This window comes from Macadamia integrifolia, unplaced genomic scaffold, assembly GCF_013358625.1.
Source record: "Macadamia integrifolia cultivar HAES 741 unplaced genomic scaffold, SCU_Mint_v3 scaffold457, whole genome shotgun sequence".
Classification (NCBI taxonomy): domain Eukaryota; kingdom Viridiplantae; phylum Streptophyta; class Magnoliopsida; order Proteales; family Proteaceae; genus Macadamia; species Macadamia integrifolia.
Window position 1 is genome coordinate 55,919 of NW_024870456.1, and position 13,135 is coordinate 69,053.

The following is a 13,135-nucleotide window of genomic DNA, read 5'->3' on the forward strand; positions in this document are numbered from 1 at the left end:
CCTAATCAACTTGTTGAACTCAGTTCCTATTTTGTATTAACATTTGGCCGAAAAAGTTTCTCAGTGATATACCATCGTCTTTCACAAGGATATTTATTTTTTTTCCCTCCTCTAGAACATGTGGGAATTGTATGGAGTTATTAGCGATTTGATGTGAACCTTGTTTGACAAGAAAGAGGATTAGAGGAATTTTTTTTTTTTTTTGAGTGAACCACAGGAACGAATGAACACTTAAACCAGAAAATATATGCCATGTGGCATATTAAGTCATTGTATTTTTTTTGTTTATAGAAAAGTCATTGTATCAGTCTAATCGATTTGACACTAAATCACATCCAAAAAAGTTGACTTTGTAAACTTGAATACGACAAGCACAGGAAAAGGGTTCCACTGCTGTAGGTGAAAAAAAAAATATAATAAATAAATACAAATAAACACTTATATTTGAATGCATGTTCGAAACTTTTAGTGCCAACCTTCCAAGGAAGAATCATCCCATTATTAATAAACAAGAATAGATTCAAGTTTTATAATTTTGGTTGAAATAATTTTTTGATATTCAGATAAGATTGTGTAGTTTTTGTGTTCGAAACTTTTAGTGCCTATATAACCTTCTAAGGAAGAATCATCCCATTATTAATAAACAAGAATAGATCTAAGTTTTATAATTTTGGTTGAAATAATTTTTTGATATTCTCGAGATAAGATTGTGTAGTTTTTGTCTTCTAAATCTTACATATGTAGTAGTCTTTGGAATCGAATATGCCATTTTATTAAATTCTAATTTTGGAATATAAATGATTATGGAATTAACCCCCATGAAGCTATAACTGATTAAGATCTATCCTAATTATCAAAAATGTCACATGTGACTCCTTTTATATGTGAAGAAAAAAAAAAAGCATGTGACTCGTTTAGTCTAAGTGAGATACATTTTTGGGTAAGACGTCTTGTATTCCCTCATTGGTTTGTAAGTTGATTGTTAAAAGCTCAGAACAAGAGTTATATAGGTATTTCGATGAAATATACTTGTATATTTTTCACTACAAATTTATAGCAAGGTATTTCCTTTACATCTTAGAAGGTATGTAGACGAGTGATTATACCCCAATCTTCATTGTTAATGAATTAGTTCTCATCTTATCGTGGATGTGGGCAATCTTATGAAACCATGTAAATCTTTGCATTTTTTTTGTTTTTATTCTTAAGTTTTTCCAATGCATGCATGAGAGGCAAGATGTATGTTTCATAAGAGTCGACTCAGTTTGATAAATATATATACATATATAGTGTTTGTATATATGATAAGATACGAATGTTGTGTCTTGGTGGTCAAGTGGTCAAAACAATCTCTCGACATTCTCCAGATAATTAAAGCTGCGTAATTCTCACCCCCGACCTCACACATGCAGAAGCCTTGTGATCGAGTACACCCTTTTTTTGTATACAAATAAGAATCCATTAACAAAAATGCCGGGAATTATAGGCACAATAATGCTAAAATATGATAGTCTTGTCTATGCCTGATGCCATTTTTGCTAATAATCTTGATTAATTAGGAAATAACACTAAGTTATCTCTGCTAACCTAAAATTAGAAAATTAAGTTATGGATCCCTACCTCATCACTTACCATGATCCATTCTCTGTGAAGGTGCCATTGTATCTAGACTAGTTCCTTCAATCCTTCTTCCACATGTCTTAATACCTGTCTTTCTCACCGCCATCTTAACATGTCTGCCAATGAAAGTCTCACCAGTCTCAATCTTTTCTCTTTTTCATGTCCATTGTTGCAACTATTCCATTATCAACTCAACACAATCCTTTGTGTGAGTCATTGTTACAGATATTATCTGCAAAACAAAAGTGTTTTACAGATACTTGACAGCAACCATTAATGGCGATAGATGGATATATAAGTTCTCAACCAGCAAACGTAACTTAGGGCGGTTGGGTAAACAGAGATCTTCATGTTTCACTGTTGAGATTCTCTTTCTCCCTCCTCCTTAAGCTCCCACTTTCACCACTTTTGAGTGTTTTGACACATCACATCCTTCCTTACCAACCTTCTAAGAAAATTTTGTTAACCCTAATAGAGCTATCTGGTTTCAAGATATAGGCGTTGAAATGGTTAAATTAACCCTATAGCTAGCTATATGGTTAGAGAGGAGAATGTAGAGATGATGATGATGATGATGATTCTGATGTGATCTAGCTCTATGTCTCTTTCTTAATATAATCTCCTCAAAATCTTTTAATTAGTTTTGATTATAATGGAGTCTCACCATATACTGCACCAACCCAAGACGTGTTTACGATATATATATACACATCATCAATATCTCCCAGTCATCACCAAACTACGCTTTCCATCACCGTCAGGAACTCAGCCACTTGCCATTTGGCTTAAAAGTGAATGCCATGTGGGTAATTGCCATGTTACCGCCAAGGGTACCTACCTTATCTCACCATCAGGAACTCAACCGCTTGACGTCTGGCTAAAAAGCCAATGCCACGTTACCCCTAAGGGAGGGCACCTATCAACCTATCCGTATCTCACCATCAGAAAAAAAGGCCCCTTTGACATCTAGGTAAAAGCCAATGCCACATGGGGAATTGCCATGTTACCCAAAGGAGTATCTCCTTGATTAACACAGTTAATACTTAAAGAGTAAAGACCCACCCAGTAAGCTCCGTTGGGTTGAAAAAATGGGAAAAGGGAAGTAAAGAGAAATATTTAATTTGCATTATGAGATGTGGAAGCTAGCGTATAGACTAATGGAGGATTTTTTCTTTTAAGAGTAAAACCAATAGGGGATTTGAATAGTCATCCAGGAGTGTGAAAATCACATGTAGTCGTTGCATTGGTGTAGTGAACATCAGGTGATTAGGAGTTTTGAGGTACATACTCAGACGCTCTCAGCCATTCGATGTTTACTGCACCCATCGTTTGTTGCAGAGGATGTAAACTCCACCCAAGAAAACAAAGGCAATGAGGATGTGTAGGAAAGTAAGGTAACGATTTTTTTTATAACTATATTTTAATTTTTAAGAAAATATTAATATTTTTCTTTCAATTAAATATATAAATTAAATTTATTTTTCTTTCTTAAATCAAAATTTAAGCCTAATTATTGTGATTCCAAACTTAACAAAAATAGTTTTATTTCCAATTAGGTCTAAAATTAATGACCAATAAAAACTACTTAACAAAAACCATTTATTGAAAAACACCCAAAACCAATCTAATTAACACCCTAACCGACCACCAAGTGGGTGGCTAGCACCACACCATAGTGTGAACTCTGCTTGGTAGCTAAGAGAGATGAAAAGATATATCGGTCGGAAAGCTGGAAAAGCAGAAAGAAAGAAAGGTAGTTCGATCTGGATATCTCCCTCTTTTGGGAACGGAAGGGGGCCTACACAGCCCCTATGTAAGAAGCCAAAATCTCCGTCCATGAGAGACCATCTGAATAGAAACCATTAAACAAGTAAGCTTATCATGAAGCTTGCCTAGTCCTATCCCTGCACTTCCCCTTAAATTAAACAACAAATAGAAACATTATTACCTTTTTTCCTTTTTCTTTTCTCTGTATATGAACGCTGTTTATTTAATTCTATATAAGACGGAACTGCTGCGCAACAAGAACACAATAAGAACAATCACAGAGAGAGAGAGAGAGAGAGAGAGAGAGAGAGAGAGAGAGAGAGAGAGAGAGAGAGAGAGAGAGAGAGAGAGAGAGAGTTTTCAATATTTTAATAAATACGCATGCGGCGTTTTTAGCTTGGCTTGGCGGCTGTCGCACCATGCCACCATCCGTTAGTGGGCTGAAAGGAGCGCACGAGTCACCAATCGAGGCTCACGCTTGCGGAAATGGATGAAAAATGGAAATACGTGTACACACATATACAGTATTGTATACACATTATAGAAGAGAGAGAGAGAGAGAGAGAGAAGGGATCCTACTTCCTAGTATTTATCTATCTACTCTCTCTCTCTCTAGATTTCCACTCTTCCAGAGTCCACAGGGTTGAAAGGTCAAAATGTCTCTTGCGAGTGTTGAAAAAGTACGATTGAATATAGTTTTGGTCAAAGACGCTTCAATAGATGATAGATACAGATAGAAGAAAGAAGAATAATAATAATTAAGATTAAAATAATAGCATCTAAGAGAGATCTAGAAATCTAGAGAGCGAAGAGAGAGAGAGAGAGAGAATTACTGAATCATTGTGCATATATATATATATATATATATAGCCATCAACACCGTCCCATGGAAACCTTAGACGATTTTGGACCCTGAAAACCTGGCCTTGCTTTTTGACGAAATCAAAAACCTTCCCCCCCGGCCATTGATAGCACAAGACCCTGTCACTGTCTCGTGGACGATGGATTCCACCCTGTCTCTTCTCTCTCTCTCTCTCTCTCTCTCTCTCTCTCTCTCTCGCTCTCTCTCTCTCAAGAGTTACTATACATTTCGAACAAGTTAATTTATAGATTTCTAGTGCTCCATGAATACGGTATAGAACCCTATTTGTCAAAAGGAATTCACAAAAGGTGAGAGATATATTTGCCGTATTAGACTGTTCTTACAACCTACTGAAGTATATATTTCCAGTATACTAAACGAACAGAGACAGGTAACTGGAGACATTATTACCAAATACGTAGGCCCTGTAGTGTTTGAGTGGCGGAAGCAATGACGTTATATATAGATAATGCACGTGTCCATTTGTTCCAATTTTGTTCCATTGTTCCCCCTCCAGTCCACTTTTAAGGAGTAATTAAGGAAGGAACCAGACTCCATAGAATCCATCTAAACAACTTCCTTCAACCCCACCCCTTTTCATTTTTTTATAGGAAGAAGGGTTCTTCACCAGGCCACACTAATGATTGTCCTAAAAAAGGAATCATTTATAATTTATATAATATAATAGGAAAGAGATAATAATAATAAAAACTCATGTGATAGAAAAATTGCACTTTGATGTTGTGGAATTTTTTTTTCTTATTTTATGAAAGAGTCACTAAAAAAAGTTTTAAGTATTAAGACATAATTAACTGGCTATTAAGTGATCTATATGTGGATCTTTGTGAATTAATCCTTTTGTCTCTTCCCAAAGTTTAAACTAGAAGTAAAGTACAAATTAAATCAACCTAATCCTTCTGAAAGAAAATTGTAGAATCCCCGTTGCTTCATCTTTTATTTTTTGTTCTCTTTATTCTAAATAACTTATCCTCTTTTGGGATTTGTGGAAGGATGGGGGGGGGGGGGTGCAAGAAGAGCATATTAATATAGAGAATCTCTTGATGATCATCCTCCATGATGTGATCCCATCTCAATATAATCTATTACTCGAATTTCGTGGCCTAATAGGTTCATGGTAAAGAGAAACTCGATCCTATTAATTATATAACGAATAAGTTGATTAAACATTATTCTTTAGCCAATTTACTGATTGAAAATCAAGAATTGTCCCAATGGTGGGACCGTCTTCTAGTTTAAGATGAGGATTGGGACCATCTTCTTGTTTCAGATGAGGAAATCAATTTTTGGAGTGATGATCCAATCCAAGTTGGTGCTCAAAAGCTATTAATAATAAATGGTTTAGGGGATCAATGAGTTGCAATGGCCATGTATCTCATAAGAATCATTAATGTTAATAATGAAATGGTCCTAATGGGGAAAGCTGGCTCTTTATTATTTTATATAACCAAATAAGCCAATAGGATTGATATTTTGGGGGTTTTGAGGAAATTAAAGAAGGCAAAGTAAGTGATGCTGAACTGCTGAAGTTGATCCCACCATCTCTACATGTTCTTCTTATCTACTCATCTACTCCCTCTAAGTCTAATCTCTATAATTAGTTTCTAGTGTTTATTATTTTTTAGTCGGTGATGGCTAACTATTGGGATTTATAACATAGTTTATAATTGATATTATGCATATTATGGGTGAGTAGAAGATTAAACACAAAACAAAATAAAAGCAAAAAGATGCTACTTACCATAAGAGATAAGACTCTGGACCATCTCGGTGTCATGCATCATCCCTGGTTGGGAATAAAAGAAAGAATGAAACACAAAGTGAAATCACATATAGGAATGGTTGGTACAGACGTAGAGGAGATGCTCATTGTTCCTAATGGATGTACGGCAATTGTCTTGGTTATGTTACTAGCTAGTGAGTGAGCATGGAATTAAAAATTGGAATCGGATAAGGGTGAATCAATTTCTTCAAATCGAACTTATTGGTGGTATGATGTCTTGTATTTCATCACTTGTATTTGTGGGCTATTTCAAAGGGCCATAAAAATACTTAATTTTTTTAGGACTACATGGATATTTTGACAATGTGTGCTTTTGTAGGGTTTTAGGTTTCATTATTTATAACAATGGTTCATTCTTTGTAATTTAAGATGTGTGAGGATGGGCGACTATAACTCTATTTTCGATTAATAGTAAATGAGATCTCATCTCATCATGAATAAAGGCAATTTTTTTGAGCCACGTAAATCTTTGTATTGCATTGGGATTTTTTATTTACTATTTCCAATTAGATGACCACGTAAATCTTCAGGCTTTTTATGATGCTGACTAAACCAGTAATAGTCATGGATTTCTCACAAGCAAGTGGCATGGTCATCTACTCATTCCAAATATAAGGCATTAGTTGATGCATTTATGGAGCTCATCTGGTTAGAATCACTTTTTTAGGAACTTAGCTTCTCTCTACGAAAACCCTCTTATTCTATAGTGTGATAATATTGGTGCTACATGTTTATCTACTAATTTTGTCTTTCATGCACGTACAAAGTATGTGAAAATAGATTATCATTTTGTTCAACCAAATAGCTAAGCGCCTATTATGGTTGCAATTCATATCCACTACTGATCAAATTGCAGATATACTAACCAAGGCCCTGCCAACTGCTCATTTCCTATTTCCAAGTGACATGTTAAAGCTTTATTACCATGACCGTTCAACTTGAGGGGGTGTATTGAACGAAAATTAAGTCACCACACTTGTTGGAACTCAATATCCAGTTTCGTGGTCTCTAAATTGCATGAACAAGATTGATATCACATGTAGGATTCCGTATTTTATGTAATCTCCTTGTAATCCTAAGTTTCTTGTTCTGTATAGCCAACTAGTGTACCACTCATGTATAAATTCTATTTCTCTCCACAATTGTGGTGTGACTGAAATACAATAAAGAAATCTTGTTTTATTAGTTTGCATACTCAAAGATATCATTATAAGCAACAAGACCTTAAGAAAATATCCTCCTTGACTTGTTTGATGCTATCCATTGTTTTCCTTTTGACTCCGTTTATTCCGCAGAAACTTACTGAGAGGATTACTTGAATTCATACACTGTGGAGAAGATATAAATTAAGGTATATGGGTTCTCTGATATCAAAAATATGATCATGGGTGGCAAAGGAGGGAGATAAGCCAGTCTACAGCCTCTCGTTCCAATCCTAAATGAATAGGTCATGGTATGACCCTCATTAGGTAATGGTTGTGTATGGTATTCAAAAAAAAAAAAAGTGTATCTAGCTAGCCTGCTTTATCCATAAGCACTAAGAGTATCAAAATCAAATCAAAATCATTTATTAAAATCGAACTGAGTTGTTTGGTTTTGATTAAAAAATGAGTCAGTTTAGTTAATGGTTTGAAACCATTTAAATCAATTAAATTTTGATTTATATAAATAACATCCTCCCAAATTTTCGACATTCCTATGGCCTCATTGTCACATTGATGAAATTATTTATGCCTTTTCTAAAAGTAATCATTCAAAATTCAAAAATATGGTTTATATTTATATTAAATAATTTTTTATGCCTTTTTTCTATCAAAATAAGTTTATATTAAATAATTTCTTACGCCTTTTTTTTATGAGAATAAGTTATTGGGTGCGGCATTTCCTATGAAACCATTTAGGAATCATACAATCATTAATTAAATAAATGGTTCAATTTTGATTTCTACCTCTGATGCCATGAACTGAATTGAACCATTCCATTTAATCAAAATACACCATTTAACACTCTTAATAAGCACTCACCTTATTTACCTTTTAAACTTATTGGTAATATCTACATTTATATATTGGGTACGTAGGAGCAGCTTGGTTTGGATTAAGCATTCTTCTTCTTCTTCTCTCCTTTTTTTTTTTTTTTTTTGGGTTTGTGAATAAATAAATATATCAAACACCAAAGGAAGGGGGGGGGGGGCGAATAAAAAGGTGCCAATCAAAACTGAGATAACAACCCAAGCCATATTGGGAATTCTAAATTGGAATAAAAGAAGAAAAAAAAAAAAAAAAAAAAGCAACAAAGAGTTCACACTATGATCTTCTAAGAGGCATTAGGTTTTTTAATCTAATGGGCGAAGAAAATAGGGGGCAAACGTAATGCAGTGACTCTTCAACCTATACCAAACAGAGACTTGAGTGGCTTCCCAGTGAAGTTCTTCTTCTTTTTTGCTTCAAATCTGACACTTCCTCAATATTGTTAAAGTGTTAGATTAATTCCTCAATTTCTTTCTCCTTTGTCTGTAAAGCTGCTGCATGCCCGTTTCAAATATGAATGAATGATTTTTCTCATTTGAATCCATTTCATTGTGAAGCAAAAATTTCACAGATTTTGAAAGCTCCTCTCAAGAAGCAAATGATGACTAAGTACTACATTGTTTTGACAAAAGTTTTGTATTCACTGTCACATTGGGATGGCATATTACTCTCTCTATTATATAAAGTCGAATATCTGAAATGCCTTGGCACTGTTTCAGGAATTTTATCCAACTATCAAAAGTGGTGTTCAGGGAGATTCTCTGATCTTCACTGTGGTTGACGAAAATTGTCCCTTTTATTTTTTGGTAATTTCCTTTGCATTTGGTTTTTAGACTGTTTCTCATCACACCATAAATATACCCACATTCGTCTCCACAGGTGGGACAAGGGGGGGTGGAGAATGTCACGCCCAAGACACGGTCCAGGTTCGTTGAGCCCCCATCCATGAGACAGTTATGGATATACATGAGAGAGGCCGTTGATGTGAGCATGTCTTTAGGGCCCGTTTGATCACGTTTTCAGAAACACGTTTCTACCGTTTCTATGTCAAGAAACGACAGAAACAGAACAAAAAGCCTTTGATAAACCTGTTCCGTTTCTGTCGTTTCTTTGAAACATAAATAAGAATTTATAGTTATTTATGGTTCAAGAAACAGAGACGACGAAACAAGTCGAACTTGTTTTGCCGTTTCTTGAAACAAAAGTGAGGGCCAATTTAACCCTAAAACCTGACATTTTCCTTCAAAAGTCGACAGTGCCCCATTCCCTCTGTTGTGAACACAACCTCCTCCATCGTACCAATCTGCAAAGTTGCACCTCCGAGAGCATTGATTCCACTCATTTTCACCCTCGTGAGGACGACTGGAGCACCCGTGAACCTCCGTCATGTCTTCTCATCTGCCAAGATTCGTCGCAGGGAGTTGCAAATAGATGTACAAGTGAGTTGTAAAGGAAGAAAAGGGAGAAATACAAGAGAGGCGGTGTCGATCAAGCTTCCATCACAAATCGTGGTCACACTAAGGAAAAGTTCAAGAATCCTAAGCCAACGACCTCTTCTCTATTCGGCAAGAACTTAAGCCGGCGATCTCTTCTCTATTCGGCAGACAAAATCTTCTTCCAAGTTCGACAGAAACTCGTGATTCTTGTTGCAAGTTTTTTTATTTCAATGGTTGGAGGTTTTGATTCTGGATTTGTCAAGCCCTAATTTTGAAAGCTATGGAAATCTGTAAGTAGGGTTTATTTTGAGCCATTTTTGCTATTGTCTTTCGACTACTATAGATCGGAGTGATTCGAAGCCGTATCTCGAAGATTAGTAAGGGGAACACCTGCAGGTAAATGATTTTAACCATTATTGATTTTTCTTTCTCTGCACAAGTACTTCTCTGCTACTGTGGATTTCCATGCGCATGAAGTTTATGAGTCTGGATTAATTTTGTTTAATTACTTTTGGGTTTTGTATTCTGCATTAGAAATCGGCGGTTGCAATTCTTTTTCCCCTGAGTTTCTTTTGGGTTCTGGTGATATGTTTATCTTCTGTTTGATACATTGTTGTGGTGGATTTCCTGTCATACTACCTCATCGGTGCACCTTCTTGTTTGAGGTGTTCTTTGGCACCTAAAAACTGTTTTTTTTTTTTTTTTTTTTTTCTTTTATCCAACCATTGGATCTTTGAGATATTCTGGGATTCATCTCCCTTGACTACACACATCATGTACAAAGGTTTGTTCTTCATCTCGCCTTTGGATTGGTAGCCCATAGAAGTTACTAAATTCTGACGATTATGGAGGCATTCATCATCTACCAATCCAATCATCGGATTTAGCAAAAATTTCAAGTTCATCTCATCCATTCTAGAGGCATTCTTGACCCATTTTGATGATCATACTGTCCGATTCAAAAAAAAATTTTTGTCTCCTTTACTAGTCATTGCATGATTCAGAAAAGCATTTCTCCATTTTTTTAATATGGTGGATCAGCAGGGGATCCCAAATGAGTGGAGATGTCACAAAAGCCAAGCTGAAGGAAGACCTTCAGTTTCAGCTTTAGCCCACAATGGACAATCTCTGTCATCTTTGCATATTTACCAAATTACTTGATGATTTTGTTTTTCTACAAACATATGATTGAGTGATTTTCATAATTGATGGAATAAAATTTTGCTTCGGGTGATGAGTAGATTTCATTTGGCCAATGGGTATGTATCATGCTATAGCCTAGACTCTGGTATGTGTTATGAAGGAAATGCCTTGACCGAATTACAAGTAAGATGCAATTATTAATTTTTGGTCATGTTCGCATTTGATTTTACATAACCTATGTTTGTATTGTGCCTTTTACCTATTTATATTTATCCTCACACTATTCTTACTCAACAAAATAACTATGATGGAGAGTTAAATTTTTTTCCTTCAAGTTCAAGTTCTACTCATCTCTATGCTTATGCTTGTTGCTTGTATTCTTTTACTTTTTCATATTTCTTAATGCATAAGTACCATTTTCTTGTGATTTTAAATAGTTTATTCTATAGAAAAATGTTTGCTTAATCAATTATACAAGTCCAAAGTTATGAGATCCCCAAGAACCCCTAATCCCAAAAGCACTACTATAATATGGAATGAAGCTGAACTAAGAGCATTCATCAACCATATGGTTGAGAATGCAAGGAAAGGATTGAAGACCAACTCAACGTTCACAAAGATTGGATGGGAGAATATTTGTAAAGGATTGGAGGCTGAATTCAAGCGACCATTTGGGAAGGAGCAACTCTGTAATAAGATGAACAAGTTACGAAATGAGTATAACAGCTTCAGGAGGTTGTTGGAAACAACTGGATTCGGGTGGGATGCAAATGCTCAGACTGCAACAGCTGAGGATTCTGTATGGGAATCAGCTATTCAGGTATGACCATTTATTTGGTTTATATTAGGATCATAATTTACTACTTAAACAAACTGTTATGATTACATTATCAATTTTTTGTTTATAGGGAAACAAAGATTGGGCAAAGTATAGAAGAAATGGTCTTACTTGGTGGTCAGAGTTGTTAGAGATCTTCTCCGACTCAATTGCCTGTGGAGATGGAGGGTTTTCCCAGTCTAATGTTGTTATTCCTTCGTCTACTAACCTTGCTAATGATAATGATGATTTTCAGGAGATTGATCCTGATGACAGTGATGGTAGTAGTGGTACACCCAAAATATCTACTCCTCCCAAGCGGCAACTTGACAGGACTCCTACGGATCATAGGAGGAAGAGCCAAACAAGGGCAATCATGAACTCTACTTAGGACTTTAGAGATTTTGTGAGGTGGAGGATGGATAAGGGAAACTCCTTTGCAACTTTAGCCATAGTCTGACCTCCTGATCCTATGTATGATGGGCCACATAGTATGATTAACTGCCAGAAGTTGTTGGATACTTTGGACGATATTCTATCAAACTTGTATGTCTTGGCTCAGAAGAAGATACATAGTGATCCTAGTTGGCGCCTGTCTTTCATGGAGGTCCGCCCGGATAGAACTTCATGGATGATAAGGCATCTAAAAGAGTTGCCCTGAAGTGAAGCAGTTGGTTTTGGTGAATGATTTTACACACATATGGGCTAGTTTTATGGGGGATTATTTTATGACAGTTTACTACTTACATACTTTTCTACATACTCTTTTTGCTAATGGTTTCTGGTGTTGACACTTGGCTTTTGGTGCTTGTTGTTAATTTGTTTGATATTATAAGGTTCTGGATGTTCTTGGATTGGTGTTTGCCTTCTCTTACCTATTTAATACAAGATTATAGATATATTATAATATTGACAGGTGATGCATATGGTTATGGATTGAAGTCCTAATAAGATTGGTGTATGGTGTCCTTAATTACTTGTTAAATGATGCTACATATATTAGCATATAGACAGTAATGTTATTAGGATTGGTGGACGCTTTTAAATGACACAGAAACTTTTGTTATGACATCATGGTAGGGATATTACTCAATCTTGCTAGCCAGGTTTATGGATTTGTTATATTTTTTTTATGACATCATGGTAGGGATATTACTTTTAGGTAAGGTAGTACTTGTGGTCTGCTGAATGTGGTCATAATTATAGGGATGTCAAATGATGCAGATACCAACATCACAAGGTCATCTAGTGATGACGATGATATGATTATATTATATCAGTTCCAAAACCTTCTAAGCGCATATAGGATGCTAGAACCACTGAATGATAGTAGTTACACGGGACCTATAATGGTAGCAGAGATTCTTGTAGGCCATGCAGACATGTGCTACCGAGAGTTTTGGGTTGAACGACATGTACTCCTCAACCTACGAGATAGAATGGTACATAGAGGCTGGTTAGAGGCCAGTTGTTACATTCGAGTTGATGAGCAGCTAGCAATGTTTCTCATGATAGTTGGTTAAGGGTTGAGCAATAGACAAACACAATAGAGATTCAATAGGTCTGGACAGATGATTAATGTTGTCTTTCACATGGCATTGCAAGGTATGCTTCAGTTGTCACTTGAGACAATTAGGCCACCAAATTTTCAAGTGGTA

The 13,135-nt window shown here is 35.7% G+C and overlaps 1 protein-coding gene across 1 annotated transcript; it reads left to right on the plus strand.

Annotated features, from left to right (window-relative positions):
- Window positions 1-11,147: 11,147 nt before the first annotated feature.
- On the plus strand, window positions 11,148-11,868 carry LOC122068777 (uncharacterized protein At2g29880-like). Its single transcript, XM_042632678.1, has 2 exons — window positions 11,148-11,480; window positions 11,569-11,868. The coding sequence occupies exons 1-2, from the start codon at window positions 11,148-11,150 to the stop codon at window positions 11,866-11,868; spliced, it is 633 nt and encodes a 210-aa protein (XP_042488612.1).
- Window positions 11,869-13,135: the final 1,267 nt, after the last annotated feature.